This window comes from Gossypium hirsutum, chromosome A03, assembly GCF_007990345.1.
Source record: "Gossypium hirsutum isolate 1008001.06 chromosome A03, Gossypium_hirsutum_v2.1, whole genome shotgun sequence".
Taxonomy (NCBI): Eukaryota; Viridiplantae; Streptophyta; class Magnoliopsida; order Malvales; family Malvaceae; genus Gossypium; species Gossypium hirsutum.
Genome location: NC_053426.1, coordinates 110,939,454 through 110,964,291, shown reverse-complemented (window position 1 = coordinate 110,964,291; position 24,838 = coordinate 110,939,454). Strand labels below are relative to the sequence as shown.

Genomic DNA, 24,838 nt, shown 5'->3' with positions numbered 1-24,838 from the left:
TTTTTGACCTCAACTTATTTTACAGTTTAAAAATAAAATAAAAAAATATATAAATATATTAATATTTATATATATTGAAATAAAACAATTATCAAAATAAATATTAGTGAACACTTTTTAAATTAAAAATCAAGGGAAAAGAAAGTCAAAGCCCACACATTTTGCCCAATCAAAGTTTTGTGCAGATTAATGGCCCATAACAGTAAAAACCCTAATTTTTCCTGGGCATGTAAAGAAGGCCTGAACCCTATAAACAAAGCTAAAATAAATGGGTTTCGTTGCAGGCTGAGCGTTTTTCGTTTTGAGTTACTTCTCTAGTTCAGGTTGTGCTTCAATAATCAAAATCCTAAAAACCCTAACTTGGGTTCGTTCCTTCAAAGTTAAAACCTCTGAATTTATTCAAAAATGGGGAAACCAAGCTCCCAGTGGGTGTTTTGTTTTGATTTTTTTTTCAGTGTAAATTTACTTTCTTGATTAATGTTAGAAACTTGGGATTCTGCAATTTTTTTATGAATTTCGTGTAATTTTTTTGGCAGACCAGATTCTTCTTCTAAAGCAGATAAAAAGTTCGATAAGAAGGTCCAGTTCTATGCCAGTGAGTTCAAAGTTCAAACTCAGAAATTAGCTTTTAGTTAAATTTTTCTGTGATGTTTTAAAGTTTCAACAACTATTTGTTTTATATATATATATATATATGCAGAGGTTAGAGATACTGTTGCTTCATTGACTGCCAAGAAGGACATTACAAAGGTGATAAGAATCTTCTTTACTTGAAAAACACTTTAAATTTAATGATTTATGTTACCATTATCGAGTGATATGCAAATATATATGTATTCTTATTTTGGGTTTAGGGTTCAATGCTGGAATTTTATGGCAAAGTCTTTTGATGCCATGATTTTTCCATTTTTGCCTATATCTGTGTCTATTTATGTCAATTATGTTATATGTAGTTTGGGATTTCGGATATATAACTTATCTGATATGGCTGGTTTCTTTACTGATACCCGTGATTATCGACTTCATTAGCATTCGGAAATAGAATCTGACCATATAGATGATAGTATGAATGATTGGGATGTAAGATTACTAACAGTTGGTTTTGATAATCAGTAGTAGAATAATGAATCCTTTGTTATTGTAAGTTCTTGAAAATTAGACAATGGAAGACTAGATAAAGAATATTTCGGAATTCTAACGAGCTTTGTACGGTACCGCTGTATGTCTGTTGGAGCAACTGCTAAATGTGGATTTGGGGTGGGGTTTGGTTGGTCAAATAATACGAAGATCTATTCTCTATGTTCAGCGGTTTAGCGTGTTTGCTAATGAGCTTGTTTATGATCAGAAGAAGAAGCTTCGAAGTCGACAGAAGAAACTGAAAGCATATGACCTCTCTGCTCTCTCGGAGTTTCTCCCAGAGTTGAAAGCTCCTAGAGCCAATGATTTCAAGCTCAACTGCAAATCTAGGCAGCAATTAATGTGCGTCCGTTGGTTTTGTGATTCTGTCTTTTGTTATAATGTTCGGTTATCTCTCGTAATAATTAACTGATTTTAGTGAATGAATTCGTATCAGATTGAAAGAGGGAAATCAATTGAGTGCAGTTCTCGAGCATCCTGCTTTCCAAGCCGATCCACTAGCTGCCATTCATCAACACTTACAGAACACACAACCTGCTTTAGACGAGAAACCGAAGAAAAAGAAGAACCAGAATGGTGGGAGGAAGAAAAAGAGTAAAAAGTCAAAGGCTTTGTCCAGTCAACAATCCATGGATATCTAAGTACATTGACTTTCCGAAAGTTAGCATTTTGTTCGTATATCTTCTCCTCATTGAAAGCTTTTTAAGCCAATTGAACCCTTCATGAGGTATAATGTGTAGTTCACCATTCCCCTTTTTTGTTAACAATGTCATCTTGTCTCTTTATCGACCGAAATATCGAAATGCAAAATGAAAATTTTGGTGAAAACCATTTCATTGCAACTTCGTATCTATATTCTATCATTATGTTTGTGGCTGAAACAGTGCTGAAAATGAAAGGCATTCATTCAAAAGTTGAATTTCTTATACAATGTTAAGCTTATCCTATTGATGACAAAGACAATTGAAGAACATTCAGTGAACCAAAAAAAGAACACAGCATTAAACATATAAATCTTAAGAACTTTTAGAGGCTGATTGAAAGATGAAAATAGCTGTCAAAACACCAACCAACGCAGTCACTGCTAAGGCCACTGTAGGCAAAGGTGTTGTAAGGCCAAAATTCTGCAAAGGACCAAATTGAAAATAACATGTTTTAAACATAAAAAAAATAAACCAGAAACAAAAAATGGGCACAATGGGGGTAGTGGGTACCTCCAAGAGTCCTTTGCCAGTGGATATTTCAACAGTAATGGCTACTGCAAAACCAACCATAGCAAGCCTGCCAAGCCATACATCCAAACTGTTGGTGCTACCCCCCTTGGTGCTTTGCTCACATGTAATGGTAAATGTTGTTGCTTTACATACAGGTTTCCTTTGGTTAAATGATTCCCTTATCACTACAAAAAAAAAACATAAAATGGTTCATTTGTAATGAAAGGAAAAAAAGGGTATAACATAGCAGAACAGAATTCGCTTACAGAAAGGGGAACCAGTGGCAAAAATGGAACCAGTTCCTGAAAAACTGGAAATGGGTACACGAGAAAGTTTGTGGGTTGTTTTTGGAGAGATGATAGGGGAGACATCTGCAAAGAAAATTGTAATGAGATGGGTTATTAAAATAAAGCAAAAATATGAAAGAGACGAAGAATTTGAGAGACAGTACCATGAACGGTAAGAGAAAGGGAAGCTGAGACTTGAGCTAAGACCATGTTTGGAGGAAGCTCTGAATTTGATTTTTGTTGTTTTGAGGAGATTGGCGGCCGGCCTTTCTAATCTAATCTTTTCTGGACATTACGCTAGTTGGAAGAGGACCAGACATATTTGAGACATGGAAGCAAACCACGTGTCCTGTCTTTATATCTTAATAAATATTACTTTCTAAAATTTTATGTAAGGGTTAATTTATCAAAAGTCCTCAGACTACGAATCAGATTTTAAATTGGTTCATAAACTTAAAAGCAGTTTAATTGAATACTACTGGTAGTTTAAGTGTTAAATTTTAGAGTATCTTTAAAATAAGCGGATTTGGGATAAAAGTATTATGGAGGACTCTATAATAGGATTTGAATTGTATTATGGTCCCTCTACTCAAAAAATAGGTAAATTAATCCTTATATATTAGATCAAAGAGTAAATTAGTTATTATGTTAAAAATTTCATCCATTTTTACCATTAGAAACTAGTCCATGTATGTTATCATGAGGTGCTAGTACCATGAATTAGGCTGATTTCACTTGTGTACTTAATATATGCAAGAATGACTTGGATACGATGTATTGAGAAAATAATCTCTTAAATTTTAACAATATTGTTTTTTTTTAACATGCTAAATACACACATTCTTACAATTTAATCCAAACTAGCGTATAAAGTCTAAATTGTTGGCTAAATTGCCGAAAAGACATGATAGATACAATACAAATACTTTAAGGAAACAATCCGAAAGTTTTGAAGTGTAGGGACCAATTTAGAATATGAGCAATAGTTTGGTGATGTTTAGTGGAATTAACCTTTTTGGATTTCTTTACAAAATTCCAAGCAGAAAAAAAAGTTCTACTCTTTTGCAATTTGCACTCTCATCACAACTGCTTCCACACTCACGTGAGACTGAGACCTTGCAAGAGGCAATAGCAGTGCCCATATTACCATCGTCCCAGATGACTTGTTCCTTGTAAGAGTGAGTGAAAGGCACTCTCTTTCAACCTCCAACAACTTTCCTTTTAAAAAAATCCGGGCTTTTAATGGCCGCCTTATCAATTGGGACTCATTTTTCACCCTCATGTCGTTTCAAGAACCGATCTTTGCACGCGCCTTCTGTCTACTCTTTGCCTAGCTTTGGGACTTCCCTTTATAGAAGCAGAGCCCCAAGGTTGCTTAGCAATGGAGTTCTTGCTAGAGCTGAGGATAAGGCCAGGGGCTCTTCTTCTCCAAGTCAACGACAAGTTCAACCCAACAATGAAGAGCAGATTAAGGTTTTTGTTTTTTCTATCCCTATTTCTTTAATAAAAATTCGTTTTTTGAGTACCCATTTTCTTGTTTTCTTAATTTATGGATTTGGGTGAGATCCTTTTTGCTTTGATTTTGTTTGTTTTGTCATGTTTTGTTAAGGGTACCTATTAGCCTGTTCTTTTAGTTCATAGAGTTTAAGATTTTATCTTGGTAGTGTATGTTTAAGTTTGAATTAAGACAGTAAACGAGGAGCTCGTAGCATTTGATGTAGTTTTCAAGCGATTACTATTATAAATTACCTTCTGCGGATGTTTAGAAATAAGATTGATTTGCCAACGAGGCCTTGGCACAGTTGGCAAAGGCGGAGGCCCCGTGTCTTCAGTACCTATGTTTTAGAAGCACTATGTGCAATCATACGCGTGGGTCTCCTATGTGTGGGTTTTAGTCAGTCAGTTAGTTCTAATCTGGATTGTTTTACTTCTTAGCCTGTTTGTGCTGTAATTGTTTGATTCCATACTTTGCTCCAGTTCTTAGCCCGTTTGTGCTGTAATAGATTTCTACAATTTGTGATTGCTTGGACATGTACTTGTATTTGTATTTGTATTTTGATTGTTCGTGTAAACTTTCAACAGGGGCTGTCCTCAGAATCTGGAACATGTGATCCCTTATGTTCGGTTGATGAAACTAGCTCGCTGGAGTTTGAAGCTGCTTACCAGCCAAAGACTGATTTATTGAAAACTATTGCGGTTTTCACAGCTGCTTTAACGGGGACTCTGGCAATTAACCTAACATGGGTTACTGACCACCAGGTTTATCTTTAGTTTCTTGTGTAATCCTGTCTTTGGGTGATGTTTTTCGTATTATTGGATTATGCACTGAAGTCCCTTTCTTGATTTTATTGACTTCATAATGCAGGATATTGCTATGGCATTGCTTTTTGGAATAGGATATGCTGGCATTATCTTTGAGGAGTCTCTAGCCTTTAATAAAAGTGGTGTAGGATTGTTGATGGCTGTGAGTTTATGGGTAGTACGAAGCATTGGGGTAAGACCGATACTTCTAGTTGTGTTTATGAGCTACTTTCTATTAACATTCTTGTAAATTAGGATGAAAACACAAAAGGCTGTTGCGTATTAGATACTTCATTCAAGCACCGTGCTGGGTTTCTACCTTTTAGGGTTTTGGGAGAGCTAAATTATGTGTTCATTTGTCTTGTTATTCTATAAAAGGATTATGCAAATGATGACTATGACTATCTCTCTTAATTTATGGCATTCTACGGTATTCTACATATGCCGATTCATCAGACATTTTTCTATTGTTTTCTTACTTATTTTCCAACTTTATCTATCTTTACTTGTTTGATAATGCTGGGGCTGTCATGTTTTATTTTCGTTTTTAGGCTCCTTCAAGTGATATAGCTGTTTCAGAATTGACACATGCATCTGCAGAAGTCAGTGAAATAGTGTTTTTCTTGCTTGGTGCAATGACCATTGTTGAGATAGTTGATGCCCATCAAGGATTTAAGTTGGTTACTGACAACATAACCACTCGAAAGCCGCAAACTCTGATTTGGGTGGTGAGTTGATTTCTCCTCAAAACGGTCATATTGACTATCTTATCATTGATTGTTTGCATATGCATCTTATTGAAGGTTCAATCATATTTAGTCTTATGAAGAAATTTTGGAAGTGTGAAATCTTAGATGAAATTTTGTGTTAGCTGTCTCACCTGCACCTTGAAAATTTCAGGTTGGTTTCGTGACGTTTTTTCTTAGTTCCATCCTTGACAATCTGACATCTACAATAGTCATGGTTTCTTTGTTGAGGAAACTAGTACCTCCATCGGAATACCGCAAGTACGTTACACAATCGAGTCAACTCTTGGTATATTAGGATAGTACATTGAGAACCATTAGTAACACGGTTCAATTTCTTAAAACCATTTATATGAATATATATTGCAATAGGCTTCTAGGAGCTGTTGTTGTGATAGCAGCAAATGCTGGTGGTGCTTGGACTCCTATTGGTGATGTTACTACTACCATGCTCTGGATACATGGTCAAATATCCACATTGCAGACTATGAAGGTGCTTTCATAATTCTCACGGGTTCACCAATTTTTTGTTTTTACTGACTTTAGGTGGAGTTAATTAACTTTGATTTCGTTGCAAACAGGGTTTGATAATTCCTTCACTTGTTTCTCTAACTGTTCCGTTGGCGCTTATGTCATTGACTAGGTATGTTCCTTGCATGGGCAAGACATGTTGGGAAAGTTCAGTTTTAAGAGGTTACCTTAAACTTCACGAAATACTGTTGAAATGATGCATGTTTTCTTTCCTCGTTCAGTGAAGTAAATGGGAAAGGACAAGATTCTCCCAATATTTTGGCATCTCAACAAATGGCTCCGAGAGGGCAACTTGTTTTCTGTGTTGGTATTGGTGCTTTGGTTTTTGTTCCAGTGTTCAAGGCTTTAACTGGTTTGCCTCCTTTTATGGGCATGTTGTTTGGACTTGGAGTTCTTTGGATTCTGACTGATGCTATTCATTACGGTGAATCCGAAAGGCAAAAACTGAAAGTTCCACAAGCTTTATCAAGGATCGATACTCAAGGAGCTCTTTTCTTCCTCGGAATCCTTTTGTCCGTGAGCTGGTAAATACAAGATAACAGTATCACTGTCTGTTTGAGAGCATTAATTTTTGTCTTGTTCGACATTCAACAACTTCAAATCGAAGCTTCATTGCTTATATTTATCGTTACCTCATTTATATAATTAAGTTTTATATTCGATCTTTCTCTATTTGATATTTCTGAGTTGTACTTTCTGCAGCCTAGAATCAGCAGGTCTTCTTCGGGAGTTAGCAAATTACCTTGATGCTCATATCCCTAGCATTGAACTGATTGCAAGTGCCATAGGAGTTGTGTCAGCAATTATCGACAATGTCCCAATTGTCGCAGCAACAATGGGAATGTATGATCTCACTTCATTTCCCCAGGACTCCGAGTTCTGGCAACTTGTTGCATATTGTGCCGGTACTGGTGGATCCATGCTAGTTATCGGGTCTGCGGCCGGAGTTGCATACATGGGAATGGAAAAAGTCGACTTCTTTTGGTATTTCCAAAAGGTAATTCTTGCTCTCGGTTACATTCCTTTTTTCAAAGAAAAAAAAAAAGGGATCAACTTTTAGTAAAAGATTTGTTTTCTTGCAGGTGAGTGGTTTTGCTTTTGCCGGTTACGCTGCCGGTATTGCTGCTTATTTAGCGATTAATAACCTTCACATTTCCTTACCCTCAAGTTTAGCTCAAGTTCCTTTCCTTTCCGGTTCGTAAATTACGATGATATACAACTATTTTTCATTCCATTTGGATAAGTTTAGTGAAGACATGATCTTCCTTTGCTTACAATTCACGAAATTTTCAGGGAATAAAAGGTTCAAATAGTTATGAAATCTCATGTATTGTCCACAAACATTATGTACAGACCATGAATTAAGTCATAGTGACGTGCATGTGAAGAGTGAATGTGTATCAATGGCTATGCCGAGCTTGAGGTCGTGAATTTGAGTGCGGTTAAGAGCATTTTTCTCTCTATAGAACCCTGTTGTACTCAAGCAGGGCAGGTGCATTGACTGCAGTTTCAACAGTTTACCCTTTTAAGGATCCAAACTTTAGCTTCAAGCTATTTCAGTGGGCATTCGTTGCTGGAAAAACATACAAATGGAAACACTGGCCTATCCATTAAACAATTAGCTCACCAAGATGTTTGAGTCATAATTATCCTCAATTATTTAACTTTGCTATGCAGTTTAAAAATACGATTGGTAAAAGTATTATAGAGATCATTATATTCGGATTTAGATTGTATTTTGCTTCTTTTATTTAGAAAAAGATAAATTAATTTTTATTATTAAAAATTAAAAATTGGCATGACTAATTAAATAACTAGAGTGATTAGACAATAATCAATGGCATGCAAGTATATCTCGTATTGATGGACAATAATTAGTTTTTAATGATAAAAATGGATAGAAATTATAAAGTATCAGTTTTTTCTTTTACCAAAACTACCACAAATGTATTATTAAAAATTAAATTAATACATAGTACAATATTTATGGATAATAAAACCTTAAATATTAGAAAGAAATTTTAATCTAAATGGCAAAAAGAAAATAAAAAATCAGCAGAATGATTCGATTTTACATCCATGAACTCGGTATAAAACAAATGAAATTACAAATCAATTGGGCAAGCCCGAATTGCTGCCACTTCACAACCGTCACCGTGCGCAAGCGGCCCCTGCACATCATCCAGTCATCATGCAAACGTTATTGGTACCGCCGGCAACTCGCTCCGGCATTTGTTTGGTGGCGGTGGGTCCCCTCCTTCCAACTCACCGACGCCGACCAGCGATAACTTTTTCTTCTCCAAATTTTATCGCTTCACTTGAAACTCGGAAACCGAAGCCACTAATCTCCCCGTTCGCTTCCTGGAACCCTCTCAGTGTTGAAAGATCTAAGCTTTTGTTGAGCAGAGTCTCTTCTCCTTCTTCTTCCTCAGTTTCACCTGGTTCTACCTCCCCTAATGATGATTCTGACAAGGCAAAGCTCGCTCAGGTACTCCCCTCACTTCCCTTCTCTTAATATTAGATTTCCCCCATTTTAACTGATTCAAGAATTTTATTGGTTTTGGCTTATTTAGTGCTCAGGTTTCAACTTTATTGAATTGGGTTTCTGCTCTTTGTTTTAACTTGGTCAAACTGTTCTGATAAATCTTGAAAAAAACAAAAGAAATTCAACCTGTAATCCACATTGTTCTTATAATCAGTAACATCAAAACCCAGAGAAAAGCTACAAACCCTAAACCCTAATACAATGCTGTGAGTTAATTTTGGATTGTTTAGTGGGGTTTAGGGTTTAATGGACTGTAAATGAAGGGTTTTTGTTTTTGTTCTAAATCCTGTTTGTTTTGAAGATTTTGAACTGAAATGGTGCAGGTAGCCAAGAGGTTAGAGACCACGTCAAGATACTTTAAACGATTGGGGAATTTAGGGTTTTGGGGGCAGCTAGTTTGCTCGGTGGTTGCGGCTGTGATACTTTCATTTTCAGTTGTGGTTACTGGGAAAACTACATCACCTGCTATGTTTTATGCTACTTTCGGTGGAATTGTAGCTGCATTCATATCGGTTTTTTGGTCATTTGGTTATATTCGACTTTCCGAGAAACTCAAAAGGACTGTTAATGATCCTTCAAAGGTATTGTGAATTGAACTTGTGTTAATTACATTATTTAGGATGACTGTCAAACAATAAACCGAAACAAATTGGATTATAGCATTCACTTAGACAGATCATTTTAAATTCGGGAGTACTGAGAGATGAGACATTTAAATAATACTTGTGTTATTATTAATAGTTGAGTTACCTATAGATACTTTTAAGTTAATCATTTTAAACGAATACCATGCTTGATATGGTTGAGTGCAATCTGCACTTGGAAAGTTCATCAACTTATTTGGAAGAAAAGGGTGACATTCTTATATCGTTGGGAAGCTCTTTTTCCTTGTTTCTGTCGCCTTATTTTCTTCCTCGAATTAGAATTATAGACTTTGTGATTGATTTGAGCTCAGTCTAGATTAAGTCACCTATTATGTGTAGAATTCTTTTTGGGTTTGAGGGATTTTTATGATTAGGCATGTACCCAAATTCAGGGCTTATTTGATCTTTTGACTCATCACCTCATTCAACATCCGCTACTAAAAAAATTCCCCTTGAGTTTCAGGCTCCTCCTCGTGCCAATGTTGTGAAAAGCTTGAAAAATGGTATCATTCTGAATCTTTTGGGAATGGGTGCTGCTATTCTTGGCATGCAAGCAACAGTCGGTTTACTAGTCGCGAAGGCACTTACCTCCTCCACAACTCCTTATTACCAAGGAATTGCTCCCGGCTCTAGTCCAGTTCTTGCCTTGGATGTATTCTTGGTGCAGGTACTTACATCTAATTCGGGCCTCATAATGGAATATCTATATAGCATTTAGCTGAATGAGGTCCATGCTTGTAATATCGAGATTTGGAAAGCTGCCTGAGGTCACCTGCTAGCAATTTGTTTTAAATTTAGAGGTGTCTTTATATACGTCACATTGCAGTCATATATTGATATTCATGGTGGTGCAACTGCAATAACCTTGGTTATTGCATGGCCTTACCCTTACATATCTCTTTGCTCGTGCAGGCATCGGCAAACACTATCCTTTCGCACTTTCTGGGGCTGGTGTTCTCGCTGGAACTGTTACGCTCGGTGACATTGCCTAATACAGAGAGTATTCCAATTCCCAAGCTTGCATAAATTCTGCCTTTCATGGTAAATGTAGAATAGTTGAACGTGATTTTACTGCTGATAACTGTTTTACAAGCCACCCTTAGCATTTTTTTAATAAATACATGTATTAATACAACACTGAATTACTGAGTTTCTGATAAAATATAAACAGGGTTTCCTCCAACATTAGTAAATCTGTCTAAAACCCAATGAACAGGTAAATTATAAATTATAACCACAAATGTATAAAACAAACCTGCAGGTCAAGGCTTAAATCAAGAATGTAGGGGGTATCCACCGTTTGAGGGCAAAGGAAGCTTCCTCAATACCATTTCATCGATTTTCCTATATTGTGTTTGAATGAATCTGCGTGTCACATAAAGCTTCTCGTCGATGAAGTGCTGGTATGTATCGTATACCACCGGAACTGATAGACTAAGAATAACTCCTACAGAAACTTCTCTACCAAAATCAGCATACGCGGAAGAAGTAAAATGAATCCTCGCCATTATTGAAACAAACAGGGTCTTGTAAAGCTCACCGATATAGACCAGAGTGAGGAATTCGAAGAGACTACCTATGTACGAAACTAACCACAAGCTGACGGCAACCTGTCCGAAGGCATGTGAAAAGTATTATGTCAAAGGATCAACAAAAACATTTACGAATAGAAAGGCAAAAGACTTTGGACCTTAAGAAAAAACTTCAAATCTCTTGCAATTGCAATGTTATGTGCAATGGATAATGTATGGTTGATCCATTGGTGTAACTCATCAGTAATAATCACAACTGTGTTCTCAGAAATCTCTAAATTAGGAAGGGATGGTAAAGACCTGCATTAGATACGAGGACATGATATACGAAGATTCTCTAAATACATGAAAAATATATATAAAAAAAACTAATTATACTCGTATATGTATCTGGCGCTTGTATTCGAGTTAAAGCAAGATAGTAATAAAACTGGGGGAAACCTGTTGAGAAGAGAAGCAGATTTGGCCCAGAAGAAGAGAATAGCGACAAGGAGCGACAATACGTTGGCCATGAAAGACAAGAAATTATAACCAGCTCTTTCAAAAAGGTACCACACCATGGTTGACAAGGTGAGCATCACAACACCGCTACACCATTCTCTCCACAGCAGCACATCGGCAACTACCAACAACAGTGTATAAACAATCAAATCATGCCAACCCCATAACATATATTCGTGGAAATAATGGTGGGATCGGTAATGGAAGTGAAATTGATTTATCCGAAATCAAATGAAAACACTGCTACATACATGTATGAATATACATAGAGGTGTTAAAAGAGAAGAAGAGAAGGGGGGGGGGAGAGAGACCTGTGCCACCTCCAAGAGCTTGATGAACCGATATGCGAGGAGTAGGGTTGGAATCCGCCATGGGGGGAGGGGCGATGGCTGTTCTCGTTTTCTTCTGCTATTGATTTTTTTTTTTACGGAGAGGAAGGAAAAGGAGGGAGAAAATGGAATTACCAAACGGAAACAGAAATGGCACCAACTATGAAACGGAAAGAAAGTGAACACTGAACAGCACAACATGTGCTAATTAAATGGTATTTAATTAGCAGGGCGGAGTCAATTTTGAACCATGTTAATTTGTGTACAACATTTTCGTTAATTTTGATTCTAAATTATTTCGCCTTTAAATTATTCGGATTTATTTATTAGAGATTATCTCAAGTTCGAAGTCATTTTAAATTACTTGTTAAGATCATTCAAAATTAAACTCGTTTTGAATTCATGTAGTCCTTTATTCAAATATTTTTCAGTTCTAAGTAGATGAATCAAAATTGCTGGCTTATTATTTGTTCAACCATGGCTTGCCGCCGTCATAATATTCAACATCAAGATTTAAATCAGGCAGAGCACTAATACAATGGTTTGACCGCTCGGTCATGTAGAGCACGTAGTCATCAAACTACTAAAAATGGTTTGGTTTGGTTTCTTCCGTTCCGTGTCATTAAACAGGTCTACTACTACTCATTTACAGGAGCAACATAGGTCATGTCAGGCTTGTGCTGGCATGTCTAGAAAGCTAGGAATGAGTTCGTCTTCAATAGCATGAAGGGCGATTCGATCACAGCATGGCTTGCAACTTCTCACGCTTATGTGAGTTTTACGGAAGCGATGTTTGAGTCTTCGTCATACCTCATGCGCACGACCTTACTATGTGGCAATGCCCCCCTCCGAATGCTATAAAGATAAATTGTGATGCTTCCTTGGGGAGGATTCGCCGTTTGCCGAAATTGAACAGGGAGACTTATTGTTGGATTGAGCCTCTGGAAAGTTGTTGGATCAATCAAATCAGTTGAAGCCATGGCAGTCAAAGAGGCTTGTTCATTTGCAAGAATGAAAAGGCTAGCATCGTGTGATCATTAAAACTAATTGTAGGGAGATCATTGATTGTCTTTTACTTTTCAATCATCTTACCCTTAATGTACCATACCACTTCACCCAAAATTTTTTTGTGAGAATCGAGCTTATTACAAGTTCCGTTAAGATGTAGATCAATCATAAGTAAAATGATTATGGAGGCCCCTGAATTAGATGTCAAATTATATTTTACTTTTTTTACTCAAAAAATGAATAAATATCAAATTGATCTCCTCTGTTAAAAAAATTTATTCATTTCTATTGTTAAAATTTGGGATGATTAACGAAAAAACCAAACAATTATACATGACATGTCATGTATACCTCATGCTGATATACAAAGATCAAATTTTAACAATAGGAATGGATGAATTTTTTAACAAAAAAATCAATTTACTCTTTGATCTAACGACTAATTTATCCATTTTTTAAATGTAAGGGACAAAATGCAATTTGACTACTAGAATAAGGGCCTCTATAATACTTTTACTGTGAATCACAATAGCTTCTCAACTAATCCCACCAGAAATAGAGACAATTCATGTGAACAAGAGATAACAAAACAAAAATGAAACCAGTAGCTAATGGCCGGTGCCAGGGTAGCATTGGTGCCACCAAATAAGTCATCAACCACCCATTCCATGATTTGTCCCACAATAACTTATATGCCTCCTAGTCAACCAGGGTAGATTCAAGAGTAGCCAAAGATCAAACCAAACTATTGTCACCATTAAACTAGTACTATCTAAGCAACCCTTTATTTTGAAACAGAAATCTTCCTAGTTTTCATTGTTTCTCATGGTCTAGAACAGTAATTCAAATGGTTAGTAAAATATACATCTTCTTGAACCAACATAACTTTGAAAGTAACAGGCATCACATGGCATAAATCAGAATAAGCAAAACTTTTGTTACAAAATTAAATTAATATTTCGGAACCATTTCTTTTGAAGTTACATTTATCTCATGCCTCATTGCTTTGCTTCTCACAAATGTGCACACAAGGAAGACCGAGTTCAACACTCCAACTCGGTATAAATAACAACACAAGATCTGGTTCCTTCAAGTTGGAGCCAAGTTCACAGGACCAAGGTCGGAGAATAGATATTAAAGTAAAAATTTGCTCATTCTACTGTTGCTTCGTCATGTTCAGAGTCAGCTTCATCATCTGAAGACTCTTCCTTCTTGTTCTCTCCTCCCTCAGCACTTAATTTCATCTTCTTTTCCTTTTTCCTTTGCTTCTTCTTTTGGCGTTTTAGGCGTTTCTTAGCCGTCCGTTCCTCAGCAGCTTTTAATCTTTCTTCCCTTCTCATGTTAAACTCGGCTATTTCCTTCCTTTTCTGGTAGTCAACATCCATTCTCGCAAGCCTGTCTTGCTCTTTGCGTCTCATTTGTCGATACTGAGGCAACAGACAGAACACTCTATAAGCAAATCTCGTAAGTCATCTAACAGACCAAAATTATCCAAACAATTATAAGCAATCAAAATTTTACAACATACACTTAGTACCACTAAGGAAAATGCATATACTTTATGGCACATGATCATATGCTGCAAGAATCTAAAAGAAACAAAGATAAGATTCCACTATAAACCTAGAACGAAGCTCCGGTCTGGTACTTTCAGAGCACTGTTTACTGCCTTGGACGATTAATTTTTAAGCCAAATCAACAGTTCTAAAGTTGAAATTTCTTTTCTGCCCTTTTTCATACAATCATAAACCCTAAAGATAACTAAAACAAAACGATTAACAATCTCTCAAATCGCACATGAAATATCAATTTGATCAGCCAATCTACTAGCAGAGCAAGCAACAATTAAGATTTCGTACTGAAGCCACAAATAAAAACTCAATAGAGAATAGAGAGCTAGGTTAACAAAAAAAAACCTGGTGGAAATCACCGGAGCCGGAACCGGCAGAACTTCCGGATGTATTGCTAACACGGACGGGTACATTCTCTATAATGCGGCGGAGCTTCACCTCTAAATCCTCTTCCTCCTCCTTGAATGCTGGCTTCTCGTACTCCACAATCGCCGTCGATGTAGTCGACGGAGGTCGCGGTGGAAGCCCCGATTTCGGCTCCACTACCGCCAACTGAGTGTCGCCGTCCTTTGGCCTTCCCGTCGACATTACGTGGAAAAACCCTAATTATTTTGGGAATTTGGGATTTCTTCGCCGAATTGAGATTTCCTCGTCTTTGTTTGATTTACGACAGCGATACGAGTTTTTGTTCTAATACTAATAATAATATGTGGGCTGGGCTTAAAATAGACCTTTAATTATTTTGGGCTATTTGATGGATTGTATAGACTGAAAACATAAATAGCCCATAAAAATTTTAAGGTTTAGAAAATTAGAGTTAATTGCACCAAACATCCCCAAACTATGACCCTCATTTCAAATAAATCCGAAAACTCTAAAACATTCTAATTACATCCCTAAACTATCGATATATTAATAAGGTCCTTCCGTTAATAAGATAATTAATTTAGCTATTAAATGAGATGTCGGGTCTTATGTGGCATAATTTAAAATGAAAACTTTAAAGAAAAAAATAAAGATTGTAAAAACTAGTTGTTGTAAAAAATTTAATTTTGAAGTCCTCGAAGCTTTTATAGAAACTATCATCCATTCTCTCTTTCTTTTCGGTTTTATTTTCTTAGTTTTAAATTTTAAGAGTTATGCCACAATACTTTACTTTTCTTTAAAATTTTCATTTTAAATTATGTCATATGAAATTTTACGTGCCATTTCATGACTAAATTAGTAGATGCAATAATGGAAAGATTTGGCAGATATAACACAATAGTTTAGGGATGCAATTAGAATATTTTGAAATTTGGAACCAATTTAGAACGAGGGTCATAATTTGAGGATGTCTCATGCAGTTGGTCCTTTTATAGTATATACTATGCCAATGTTTTCAATTTAGTCCCTCTATTCTTGTTTTTTTTTTAAAGTAAACAAAATTTCATTAAGCAAAAGCCGACATAGGTAAGAGATAAACTAACCCAAACCAATAGATTTACCCCATACACCCATCCTAGATTTCTCATCCCCGTGATGCATTAAAGAATTAGAATTAATAGCAATCTATTCAATGTGATTTGCATGTAATAAATTTTGTATAATAAAATACAGCAATATAAGAGGAAAAAAAATCCTACCTCCATTAAGTACATGTTTTTCCATCAATTCTCCCCAATATTATCTAGTTTTAGATACTAGAAGAATTTCTTTTGTTTATTTATTTATTTTTCAATTTAAATTGTAAAAGAAAATATTTATTTTTTACTATTTTAGATACTAAACAAGGCATGGCCGATTGAGTCTTAGCTCGGTTGACAATAGCATTGTTGTTAGTGTAGTAGGACATAGATTCGAGCATGCTGAAACGGGTTTATCCTCTCATTTAAAAGTTAGAATGAGTTATAGGTAGTTATAAATATTGCATCAATTTAGAAACTTTCAGATACTTTCACAATTGAATTAGATTTAAAAAAAAAATTAAACAAGGCATGCCAATGAAACATCGGTATCGTTAGTAAATGTTAAGATTTGAATATTTAAATTCGAGTTCTACCATGTAAAATTATGAATTTGTGGGACTCCAATTCTTTTTTTTTTTTTTTGTATACACTGTCCATGAATTTTGTTCTGTTCTTATGTGACTTAGTTTGATTGTAAAAGTATTGAGTTATTCAAGCTTGAATTATTTCAGGTTTTGGTTATTAAGATTTGCCATTCAAAAAAATTTCATATCAGATCATATTAAATTCAAGTCATTAAATTTGAATCATTTAGTTTTTATTATTTTTTATAATCAAATAAAATGAAATGAAATTGTAATCCCATAAATTATGAAAATTTTCATAATCCCCACTATACTTGGCCACAGCCACATTAATAAAATAAACAAAGCTGAATCCTCAAGCATATCGATGAACGTTCCCTTTTGAGTTTAATTAATATAAATAACATGTGCAGTACCTAGGAAAAGCAATTTTAATTTATATATGGACCGTTTTAATTTAATTATTCAACCAATCTTACAAAGCATATATTATATACTCAACTAACCATAATAGGAAGCATCCTGGATCCTTCTTCATCACGTGTGCTAAATATCCTTTCTATTCTTATTTATTTCTCCCATATTCTTTATCATAAACCAAAATCCAACAGATTTAAAATATAAAAATGTTTATTCCTTATTATAACAATTCATATATTTTCGTTTTTTAATAAATATGTTTTCAAATAAAAATTTTAAAAAATAAAACGGTATCAATCGAAGAGCAAAGAGAGAATTTTTAAAACTCGAGCCAGCAAGTTCACCATCCTAATTAAGATTTATAATAGACAAGAGTTCATGAATTGTAGCACTTACAGAACCAAAATCCCATTCTGGAAGGTAAGCATATAATAAGGCAACTCAATAGACGGGAGAAGAAATGCATTAGTTACTGGTAAACAATCCGATTCTAAGATCACATTATCAAATCGAACCAACAGAAAATTAAGTTGCAAACGAATCGAAATATATATCTAAATATAAATAATGCTTATAAATCTCTTAGAAACTGAAAATATAAATAATCTTTATATGTCTATTTAACAATTCACAGAGATTAATTCTTTTATAGTTTGTGGCTGCCCTCCATGTAAAACCATAACCAACAGCGTCGGACTGAGAGGTTGGTAGTGGTCTTCTCCCCCTCATGAAGAATTGTCTATTAATCCATTTATTTTTAAAAAAATTACAAATTAGTATAATGACAAAATTATACTTTAAACTCAAAATTTTTTATTATTTTTTACTCAAAACAAATTTCTAGGTATCCAAAATTCCAACCCTAATTTTGTCCTTGATTATATATGTAGAGTAAACTATCAAAATAGTCACTTTTGTTTCCTTCAAGTTATATTTTAGTCATTTATGTTTGAAATGTAATGTTTTAGTCACATACATTAGCGTGTTGTAACATTTTACTCACTGAGCCGTTAATTGTTGTTAACGGTGTAACAGTAAACTAACGTGGCCCGTTAAATCATCATTTCAAAAAAAAAAACATTTGGCTAAATCATACAATTGGTCCCAATATTTTTTTCATTTTGAGCATGTTTTTCTTTTATGTTCTTTTAACCTTTTTTTTTTCTTTATTTTTCATTCTCTTCTGCTTCTTCATCTATTTTCTTCTCTTCTCCATCTCTTTTAACGTAAAAGAAAAAAAAATGCTCAAAATGAAAAAGATATAAGGACCAATTGTATAATTTAACTTAAAATTTTCGTTTAAAATGATGATTTAATATGTCACGTCAACTTATCATTACACTGTTAACAACAATTAACACTCAGTGGCTAAAATATTACAACACGAAAATATAAATAACTAAAATGTAACATGAAAGAAATAAAAATGACTATTTTAATAATTTACTCTGTATATATATATTAAGATTTTAGACAAGTGATGTAAAGGTTTATATATAGGCTAATTATGGTGGGATGTGTCAGTGTAATTCTCATATACATGTGGCGTAAAATGGAGTCACATGTGCAGTGGCTATGGAGAAAAGCAATATCATCATTTAATTAATTAAAAAAACATTGTAAGTTGGCATAGGAAACATCCTCGATTATTCTCTATCTTGATTATGTTGTCTTTGAGAATCTAGATGTTTGATTATGACTGTTAATTGTTCAATATAAGATATTGTTTTTTAATATCTCTACTTGTTGGTAGTAGTGGTGCTTTTCAATTTCATCATTTCTTTTTTTATTTTCATATTCCTCACCCGCATTTTATTTTCTCCCCGATTTTGTTTTTTGTAGTGACAGTACAATGTTTTTAGCGACGATACACTTTTACCGACAATTGAATTCTATAGGGAAAAAAGAGACGCTCGTTTACCCTTTTTGTTTCCTTTGAGTCAGAATGTTAACTATCCTCGTTCTAGGGTCGAAGCCAACAACTCATTATTTAGAAAGGGGGGAAACAGAATTTTAGAAGTTTGAGAGTTAAAGTTTAAAATTTTGTTTAAAAGGGACTAAAAGGTTTATTAAACCTGCCACCCTTTGGCTACACTTGAACTTCAAATCATTTTAATTACATCTGTAAACTATCGAGATTATATCAATTAGGTCATTCCGTCACTAAAATCATTAATTTAACTGTTAAATGAATATTATATAAATTTTAGTTTTGATGTTTTTACAGATTTTGCAAAAGCTTTTGAGTTGCTCTCTTTTATTTTAAGTTTTAATTTATTTTTTGCTTTTTCTTTTAAGGTAACTTTTTTCTTTAAATTGAATATGAGTATCGTAGCTTTGGAGACATTTATAACTCTATTATCAACATAGATTTTTTTGAATAGTGAATTGAGCCAAATCAGATTGAGCCAAAGTTAAAAAAATTAAACCCAAGTTAAACCCAAAACAAATGACAAGAATCGAGTGAATGATAAGCACCGTCATCTGTCCATCACAACTTGTGAAGACAACAAATATACCTATAAAATAAATCTGCAAACTGAAAAGAGAGAAAATATATGTAGTGAATGAGAAAAAGAAAGAAATAAATGGTTGATGAGAGAGGAAAAAAGCAGGCGATAACCAGCTCGGAGGCTAGCATCGCTACCAAGCAAAACAAAAAATAAAAATCGAGCTAATTGACCCAAATTTTTAAAAAATAAACCCAAATTTAACTCAAAACGAACTGAATCGAGCGAATTACCCGACTCATGAACACGTCTAACCCATTCTCATGATTTGTTTTTATGTTATTATTTATGGTTTCTTTCACTTGCACACAACTATATTATTACTTGCAATATAACAAAATTGAAAGCAATTACTACCATGTTTATTTACAATTCATTTTAATCCGTATCTATCAACAATATTCAAGATTTAGGGTTAGTTTAGAAGTTTTCAAATTGGATTGTACAAATTCCAAACATGGTATTAATTTTTAAGAAGATAACTTAAATTCAACAAATCAATTTTCATTTGTTAAAGTGATGAACATCAATGAATTGGTTTTTTTTAGGTAAAGTCTAAGAGAGTTTAAAAGTCTTAGGAGAGTTTAATTACGTGAGGTTTACATTACATAAAATTTTCAACCTTGTTTGTACAAATTTGACTCCTATAAACATACCTAATTATTCACGGTTCTGATTACTTTCGGATTATTTTAGTTGTTTTATCCTTTAATGTTGAGCCTATTTAAAAGGTCTTTGTAATCCTGATTTATACATGCCAATCAATAAAAACTTTTCTTTGAGGACGATAAGATATAGTCGCAGATGGGCTTTAGTAAGAGTTTTCGTGATAACTATGGAAAAAAATTTGTATTCCTTTTGAAAGAACTCTATGAGAGTTTAGAAATTTTATTCGAGGTTTTTGAATAAAGTTGACAAAAAAAAAGCCTCATGAATAAATTAATTATACTTATTTATCATAAATAATATTTTATTTTTTGAAAAAAATTAAAGAAAAACAAAATTTAAACCATCTTATTTATCTAACAAAAAAATATAATTCTTTAGTCAATTGTGTTCTAATTGGATTGACAAATGTTATTATCAAAATAGTGAATTCGAGCATATAATATCTTACAATTTAATTACTCTAAGGTTTAAAGGAGTTTTAGAGTAATTTAAGAAATGAATAAAAATATTTTTAATCTTTTAAAAAATATAAATAAAAGGGTAACCCAGTTATGCTCGAGTCTTTATTTTGGTTATCCAACTTTAAAATTTTTTAATTCAAGCAGTCGTTATTGTTTTGGTCACCCATTGTTAAATTGGTAATGAAAATAATAATGTGATATTTTTTTAATTGATATAATAACATATTTAGTTCTTAATACTTACATATTCTATTAAATTGATCCTAATTTTGAATAATTTATAAATTTATTCATTCATGTTTACGAATTCTATCAATTTAATCCTCAAAGTTATTTTACCCTCAACCATAATCCCATCACATTTCCTCCCAGCCAGCTGTGCCTCCATGTCTGTCCTAATTCCCAAAATCAAAATGTAAAGTTACATAGGTATGTAGACCCCGAGATGTTAGTTCTTGCATTATTTCGGTTGTATCAACTTGTAATTAGAAATATTTTGATTTGGGTAAGGTTTTCTATTGTTATCATTATATCATCTTTGAAAATTTTCATTATTATTATTATTATTATTATTATTATTTTCGGCCAGAACAATAAATTCATAAATTGAATGAAAAACATAAAACATCACCGCATTAGCAAAGAAAAAAAAGTCTAACAAAGATAAAAGAGCAGACAAAAATTCAACTCAATCTAAGTTAGGCTGAATTCAACATTATGCAACCTTATGCAACATTATTTAGTAAGTTAGATTAACAAAAAATTTGTATACCCAAAACTTAATTTGAGCTCAAGCTCAAGAATGGGTATCTAGTAATCAAGCCAAATCAAACGAGCTCAAGCAATTGATTATATCTCAATGATTAAATTGATAGAATTTATAAATGTGAAGGGTTAAATTTATTGAGTTATTAAAAATTAGAACTAAATTAATAGACTATGTAAGCACTAAGGAATACAATCGCTGTTGCCTAAATTGAAAATTTTTAAAGCTAGGTGAATAAAATAGTTTACCCTAAATAAAAAGGTTAAATTACGATATTGATCCTCCATTATGCTTAGTCTTAAAATGTTGATATAATTTGTTTGTATGTGCTGAAAAGTTTTTTTTTTAATTTGATGTCAGCAATTTGACAGAAGTATTTAATAAAAAAATAAAAGGATTATTTTTTATTATAAAAATAAGAGATTAAATTATACCAAATTAATATATATTAATAGATTATTGAAAAGTGTGAGATTTTTTAATATATATTTTTTAATATTGAAATTTTAATCCTTACTTAACCATTATATCAATTAACTACAATATCGTAATTATTTTTAGTATTATGTGATAATAATTAGTTGATATAGTATTACATAATAATACCATATAAGATTTTAGAAATAATAAAATTTAATAAAATTTATTAAATTAGGACTAAAAGGTAAAAATAAAAGAATTAAATCTATAAAATTTTAATATTACGAGCATCGAACTGTTGGGATAAAATTTGGTGATTTAGGTAAGGAGGGTCGGTGATGAACCCCTCGTGTCGGTGGCTTGAATGCCGTTGCTGTCTTCTCCGATGGCAGGTTTACAGGCTGGAATTTTAGAAAGCTGTCAATCAATTTTCCCAGGCTAACTTTGGCTGTTTTTGTCCACATCAGCAATATTTTTTGCTTTTGCACAGCACCCAAAAACATAACAAAACGACAAAATTTAATTTGTGAATTAAAAAAATCAAAATAAAAAATTAAAGTCCCACGTAATGGTTTCCAGCCTGGCTGAGTCAAACTTATCCTCTTCCAAAATTTCTCCTCAATTTCTCGCGATTTTCTCACTCCTTCATTCTTTCCATTTCAGTAACTTCCATAACTGTACGAGTCAAATCAGGAAACTACCGTGTTGAAATTACTAAACTAACCCCACAAGGACATATTGGGGATTATTCAAATTTCAATTGGCTTACGTGGCTACCTTGAAGGCTATCCAGCTGTATGTGTATTCAACCGGTTACCGGTTAATACCGGTTCACCTTAACGCTTATTACCTGTATTTGTTAACCGGCTCTATCAGTTAACCTAACGCATCGCCCTTTATAAACCCTTCTTGTTCCTCTTTTGCCTCTCACGAATGCAATTCGAGAGCTTCTTCGATATTTTTTTTCCTTCACCGCCATTGATAAACAAACTGAGATCTCTGTTTATATTTTGAAACTGTTAGTAACAAAGCCATGGATCAAGATATTGATCGTGTGAAGGGACCTTGGGGACCCGAGGAGGATGAGTCATTGCGTAAGCTGGTTCAGCTCCATGGTCCGAGAAACTGGTCGTTGATATCGAGGTCAATCCCCGGCCGATCGGGGAAATCATGCAGGCTGCGGTGGTGCAACCAGTTGTCTCCTGAAGTCGCGCACCGTCCTTTCACGGCGGAGGAAGATGATCTCATCATCAAAGCCCACGCTAAGTTCGGCAACAAGTGGGCCACCATAGCGAGACTCCTTAACGGTCGTACGGACAACGCGGTTAAGAACCATTGGAACTCGACGTTGAAACGAAGACGATCGGCTGAAGATGGCGATTCGGTTCAGGAATCGGAGAGACGGTCCAGCAAGTTTCCGAGATCCGGAAGTATCAGCAACCCGGGAAGTCCTTCCGGCTCCGACGTCAGCGATTTGGGATTGAGCGTAGCCGAATCGACACCGCACTCTCGCGTTTCGACCGCGCTTACGCTCGGACGTTCTTGGAGCGACGAGTTGGTCGAGTTGAACAACGATAACTCGTGTACGGATAAAGAGTCGGGCTCAGTAGCGGAAAAGCACGATAACGGGACGAAAACGGCGTCGTTGGGTACGGAACTATTGGCCGCAATGCAGGAGATGATTAGGAAAGAAGTGAGAAATTGCATGGCGGAGTTTGGTTTTCATAACCAATGCTGGGGTTAACGAGTGATTAATTTTAAATTAGGAAAACCATTAAAACATCAAATTAAAGAAAAAACAACTACAGAATCAAACCCAAATTCCTTGGTATTCAACAGTACAATAATTTTTGAGGGAATGTACAGTCACAGACGATAAACAAACAAAAAAAAGAGAATTTAGATCAGTTTTGTCGTATTAATTATACAAAATTTTGTTGATTAAAAACTTGGGTTTTATTTTAATTTTCTCTGTTTGTTTTTGGTTTGTTTTTAGTGTAATTCTATATTTTGACAGCTAATATATATGTTTTCTTTGGTAATTATTGGATATAGGACAGTTGGGTTTTTGGTTGGGATATGTTGGAAAACAATTGACTTATGGTTGGCTGCATGCATATGGTCATATAAAACTGTAGTGAAATCTTGACCTACTGCCTACTTAATTATTTCGTCTTGGATTTTACTATCGTTTAGGTAATTACGGTATTTGAATTTCCTTTTTTTTTTCTTTTCTCCATGAAGCATTTCATAGTCAATCTTTGATGGAATTTCTATATGGTATGATATATATATTGTTGATATTTACAACCAGCAAGGGGAGAGGATGGAAGAGGTGTAAACTATACAGAGAGAAGGATTGTTTTGGATGCCCCTATTGATGAGATAAAAGGTTTCTTGAAGTGTCATGTTATTGACTTCATATGAAAAGTAGTGATTTGATTTTGTAAAGTTGGTGTAGGTGATGGTTGTCTTATTGTTATTAAGGAATTTAAGGATTGGTTTTAAGTGTTGGCGACAGGGGGAGGTGTGAGTGATCTTTAGGTTTTACTTGATAGAGTATCAAGGAGTATTTAGGTTTTACTTGATAGAGTGTTAAGAGTTTTAGTATTGGTGATAAGTGTTGGCGGCGGAGAGAGGTGTGAATGATCTTTAGGTTTTACTTGATAGAGTATCAATGAGTATTTACTTGATAGAGTGTTAAGGAGTTTTAAGATTGGTGTTAAGTGATGGCGACAGAGGGAGGTTCACATGATATTTAGGTTTCACTTGATAAAGTATTAAGGAGTTTTAGGATTGGTTTTAAGTGTTGGCGGCGGAGGGAGGTGTGAATGATCTTTAGGTTTTACTTGATAGAGTATCAATGAGTATTTAGGTTTTACTTGATAGAGTTTTAAGGAGTTTTAGTATTGGTGTTAAGTGTTGGTGGCAGAGGGAGGTATGTATGATATTTAGGTTTTACTTGATAGAGTGTTAAGGAGTTTTAAGATTGGTGTTAAGTGTTGGCGGCAAAAGGAGGTTCACATGATATTTAGGTTTCACTTGATAAAGTATTAATGAGTTTTAGAACTGGTTTTAAGTGTTGGCGGCGGAGGAAAATGTGAATGATCTTTAGGTTTTACTTTATAAGAGTATTAATGAGTATTTAGTTTTTACTTGATAAAATGTTAAGAGTTTAGAATTGGTGTTAAGTGTTGCGGCGGAAGGTGTGTAT

At 34.2% G+C, this 24,838-nt stretch overlaps 7 protein-coding genes across 10 annotated transcripts; 4 read left to right on the top strand and 3 right to left on the bottom strand.

Moving 5' to 3' along the window:
• The first annotated feature begins 279 nt into the window (after nucleotides 1–279).
• On the top strand, nucleotides 280–1,965 carry LOC107934996 (putative ribosome biogenesis protein slx9-like). 2 transcript variants are annotated; one of them, XM_016867525.2, is made up of 5 exons: nucleotides 280–425; nucleotides 537–595; nucleotides 701–750; nucleotides 1,349–1,479; nucleotides 1,574–1,965. In XM_016867525.2, the coding sequence occupies exons 1-5, from the start codon at nucleotides 406–408 to the stop codon at nucleotides 1,776–1,778; spliced, it is 465 nt and encodes a 154-aa protein (XP_016723014.1). In that variant the 5' UTR covers nucleotides 280–405; the 3' UTR covers nucleotides 1,779–1,965. The 2 variants fall into 2 exon arrangements, with proteins under 2 accessions (XP_016723014.1, XP_016723013.1); XM_016867524.2 differs by having other exon boundaries at nucleotides 1,346–1,479.
• A 59-nt stretch (nucleotides 1,966–2,024) lies between these two features.
• Nucleotides 2,025–2,982, bottom strand: LOC107934997 (stress enhanced protein 1, chloroplastic). Its single transcript, XM_016867526.2, has 4 exons — nucleotides 2,803–2,982; nucleotides 2,618–2,722; nucleotides 2,352–2,536; nucleotides 2,025–2,261 (listed from the first exon to the last, which is right to left on the bottom strand). Exons 1-4 carry the CDS (start codon nucleotides 2,846–2,848, stop codon nucleotides 2,154–2,156), a joined length of 444 nt encoding a protein of 147 aa, XP_016723015.2. The 5' UTR covers nucleotides 2,849–2,982; the 3' UTR covers nucleotides 2,025–2,153.
• Nucleotides 2,983–3,665: 683 nt separating this feature from the next.
• Nucleotides 3,666–7,537, top strand: LOC107935032 (sodium/proton antiporter 1). Its single transcript, XM_016867565.2, has 10 exons — nucleotides 3,666–4,111; nucleotides 4,721–4,897; nucleotides 5,004–5,132; nucleotides 5,491–5,667; nucleotides 5,840–5,946; nucleotides 6,058–6,178; nucleotides 6,267–6,328; nucleotides 6,438–6,740; nucleotides 6,919–7,213; nucleotides 7,299–7,537. Exons 1-10 carry the CDS (start codon nucleotides 3,881–3,883, stop codon nucleotides 7,416–7,418), a joined length of 1,722 nt encoding a protein of 573 aa, XP_016723054.1. The 5' UTR covers nucleotides 3,666–3,880; the 3' UTR covers nucleotides 7,419–7,537.
• A 741-nt stretch (nucleotides 7,538–8,278) lies between these two features.
• Nucleotides 8,279–11,229, top strand: LOC107935023 (protein TIC 21, chloroplastic). Of its 2 annotated transcripts, XM_041102188.1 has the most exons (5): nucleotides 8,279–8,704; nucleotides 9,085–9,342; nucleotides 9,869–10,072; nucleotides 10,318–10,446; nucleotides 10,667–11,229. In XM_041102188.1, the coding sequence occupies exons 1-4, from the start codon at nucleotides 8,408–8,410 to the stop codon at nucleotides 10,429–10,431; spliced, it is 873 nt and encodes a 290-aa protein (XP_040958122.1). In that variant the 5' UTR covers nucleotides 8,279–8,407; the 3' UTR covers nucleotides 10,432–10,446; nucleotides 10,667–11,229. The 2 variants fall into 2 exon arrangements, with proteins under 2 accessions (XP_040958122.1, XP_016723039.2); XM_016867550.2 differs by lacking the exon at nucleotides 10,667–11,229 and having other exon boundaries at nucleotides 10,318–10,588.
• LOC107935024 (reticulon-like protein B11) lies at nucleotides 10,647–11,986 on the bottom strand. 2 transcript variants are annotated; one of them, XM_016867554.2, is made up of 5 exons: nucleotides 11,750–11,978; nucleotides 11,379–11,559; nucleotides 11,096–11,237; nucleotides 10,946–11,015; nucleotides 10,647–10,852 (listed from the first exon to the last, which is right to left on the bottom strand). In XM_016867554.2, the coding sequence occupies exons 1-5, from the start codon at nucleotides 11,808–11,810 to the stop codon at nucleotides 10,680–10,682; spliced, it is 627 nt and encodes a 208-aa protein (XP_016723043.1). In that variant the 5' UTR covers nucleotides 11,811–11,978; the 3' UTR covers nucleotides 10,647–10,679. The 2 variants fall into 2 exon arrangements, with proteins under 2 accessions (XP_016723043.1, XP_016723040.1); XM_016867551.2 differs by having other exon boundaries at nucleotides 10,680–11,015; nucleotides 11,750–11,986.
• A 1,675-nt stretch (nucleotides 11,987–13,661) lies between these two features.
• LOC107935025 (PRKR-interacting protein 1) lies at nucleotides 13,662–15,053 on the bottom strand. The gene is made up of 2 exons (XM_016867555.2): nucleotides 14,692–15,053; nucleotides 13,662–14,202 (listed from the first exon to the last, which is right to left on the bottom strand). Exons 1-2 carry the CDS (start codon nucleotides 14,932–14,934, stop codon nucleotides 13,927–13,929), a joined length of 519 nt encoding a protein of 172 aa, XP_016723044.1. The 5' UTR covers nucleotides 14,935–15,053; the 3' UTR covers nucleotides 13,662–13,926.
• Nucleotides 15,054–22,542: 7,489 nt separating this feature from the next.
• On the top strand, nucleotides 22,543–23,666 carry LOC107934989 (transcription factor MYB73). The gene has a single exon (XM_016867513.2). It carries the CDS (start codon nucleotides 22,658–22,660, stop codon nucleotides 23,366–23,368), a length of 711 nt encoding a protein of 236 aa, XP_016723002.1. The 5' UTR covers nucleotides 22,543–22,657; the 3' UTR covers nucleotides 23,369–23,666.
• Nucleotides 23,667–24,838: the final 1,172 nt, after the last annotated feature.

What these genes read in the sequence shown, in the direction of transcription:
- LOC107934996 (XM_016867524.2), top strand. Translation starts at nt 406, where the DNA reads ATGGGGAAACCAAGCTCCCA. An exon ending in ATGGGGAAACCAAGCTCCCA is followed by an intron (nt 426 to 536) that starts GTGGGTGTTTTG and finishes TTTTTTTGGCAG; the next exon opens with ACCAGATTCTTCTTCTAAAG. An exon ending in GAAGGTCCAGTTCTATGCCA is followed by an intron (nt 596 to 700) that starts GTGAGTTCAAAG and finishes ATATATATGCAG; the next exon opens with AGGTTAGAGATACTGTTGCT.
- LOC107934997 (XM_016867526.2), bottom strand. Translation starts at nt 2,848, where the DNA reads ATGGTCTTAGCTCAAGTCTCAGCTTCCCTTTCTCTTACCGTTCATG. An exon ending in CCTTTCTCTTACCGTTCATG is followed by an intron (nt 2,723 to 2,802) that starts GTACTGTCTCTC and finishes TTTTCTTTGCAG; the next exon opens with ATGTCTCCCCTATCATCTCT. An exon ending in CTGGCAAAGGACTCTTGGAG is followed by an intron (nt 2,262 to 2,351) that starts GTACCCACTACC and finishes GGTCCTTTGCAG; the next exon opens with AATTTTGGCCTTACAACACC.
- LOC107935032 (XM_016867565.2), top strand. Translation starts at nt 3,881, where the DNA reads ATGGCCGCCTTATCAATTGGGACTCATTTTTCACCCTCATGTCGTTTC. An exon ending in CATGGGTTACTGACCACCAG is followed by an intron (nt 4,898 to 5,003) that starts GTTTATCTTTAG and finishes TTCATAATGCAG; the next exon opens with GATATTGCTATGGCATTGCT. An exon ending in ATCCTTTTGTCCGTGAGCTG is followed by an intron (nt 6,741 to 6,918) that starts GTAAATACAAGA and finishes TACTTTCTGCAG; the next exon opens with CCTAGAATCAGCAGGTCTTC.
- LOC107935023 (XM_041102188.1), top strand. Translation starts at nt 8,408, where the DNA reads ATGCAAACGTTATTGGTACCGCCGGCAACTCGCTCCGGCATTTGTTTG. An exon ending in ACAAGGCAAAGCTCGCTCAG is followed by an intron (nt 8,705 to 9,084) that starts GTACTCCCCTCA and finishes GAAATGGTGCAG; the next exon opens with GTAGCCAAGAGGTTAGAGAC. An exon ending in TGGATGTATTCTTGGTGCAG is followed by an intron (nt 10,073 to 10,317) that starts GTACTTACATCT and finishes TTGCTCGTGCAG; the next exon opens with GCATCGGCAAACACTATCCT.
- LOC107935024 (XM_016867551.2), bottom strand. Translation starts at nt 11,810, where the DNA reads ATGGCGGATTCCAACCCTACTCCTCGCATATCGGTTCATCAAGCTCTT. An exon ending in AGCTCTTGGAGGTGGCACAG is followed by an intron (nt 11,560 to 11,749) that starts GTCTCTCTCCCC and finishes TGTTGTTGGTAG; the next exon opens with TTGCCGATGTGCTGCTGTGG. An exon ending in ATTTGAAGTTTTTTCTTAAG is followed by an intron (nt 11,016 to 11,095) that starts GTCCAAAGTCTT and finishes GCCTTCGGACAG; the next exon opens with GTTGCCGTCAGCTTGTGGTT.
- LOC107935025 (XM_016867555.2), bottom strand. Translation starts at nt 14,934, where the DNA reads ATGTCGACGGGAAGGCCAAAGGACGGCGACACTCAGTTGGCGGTAGTG. An exon ending in GCTCCGGTGATTTCCACCAG is followed by an intron (nt 14,203 to 14,691) that starts GTTTTTTTTTGT and finishes CTGTTGCCTCAG; the next exon opens with TATCGACAAATGAGACGCAA.
- LOC107934989 (XM_016867513.2), top strand. Translation starts at nt 22,658, where the DNA reads ATGGATCAAGATATTGATCGTGTGAAGGGACCTTGGGGACCCGAGGAG.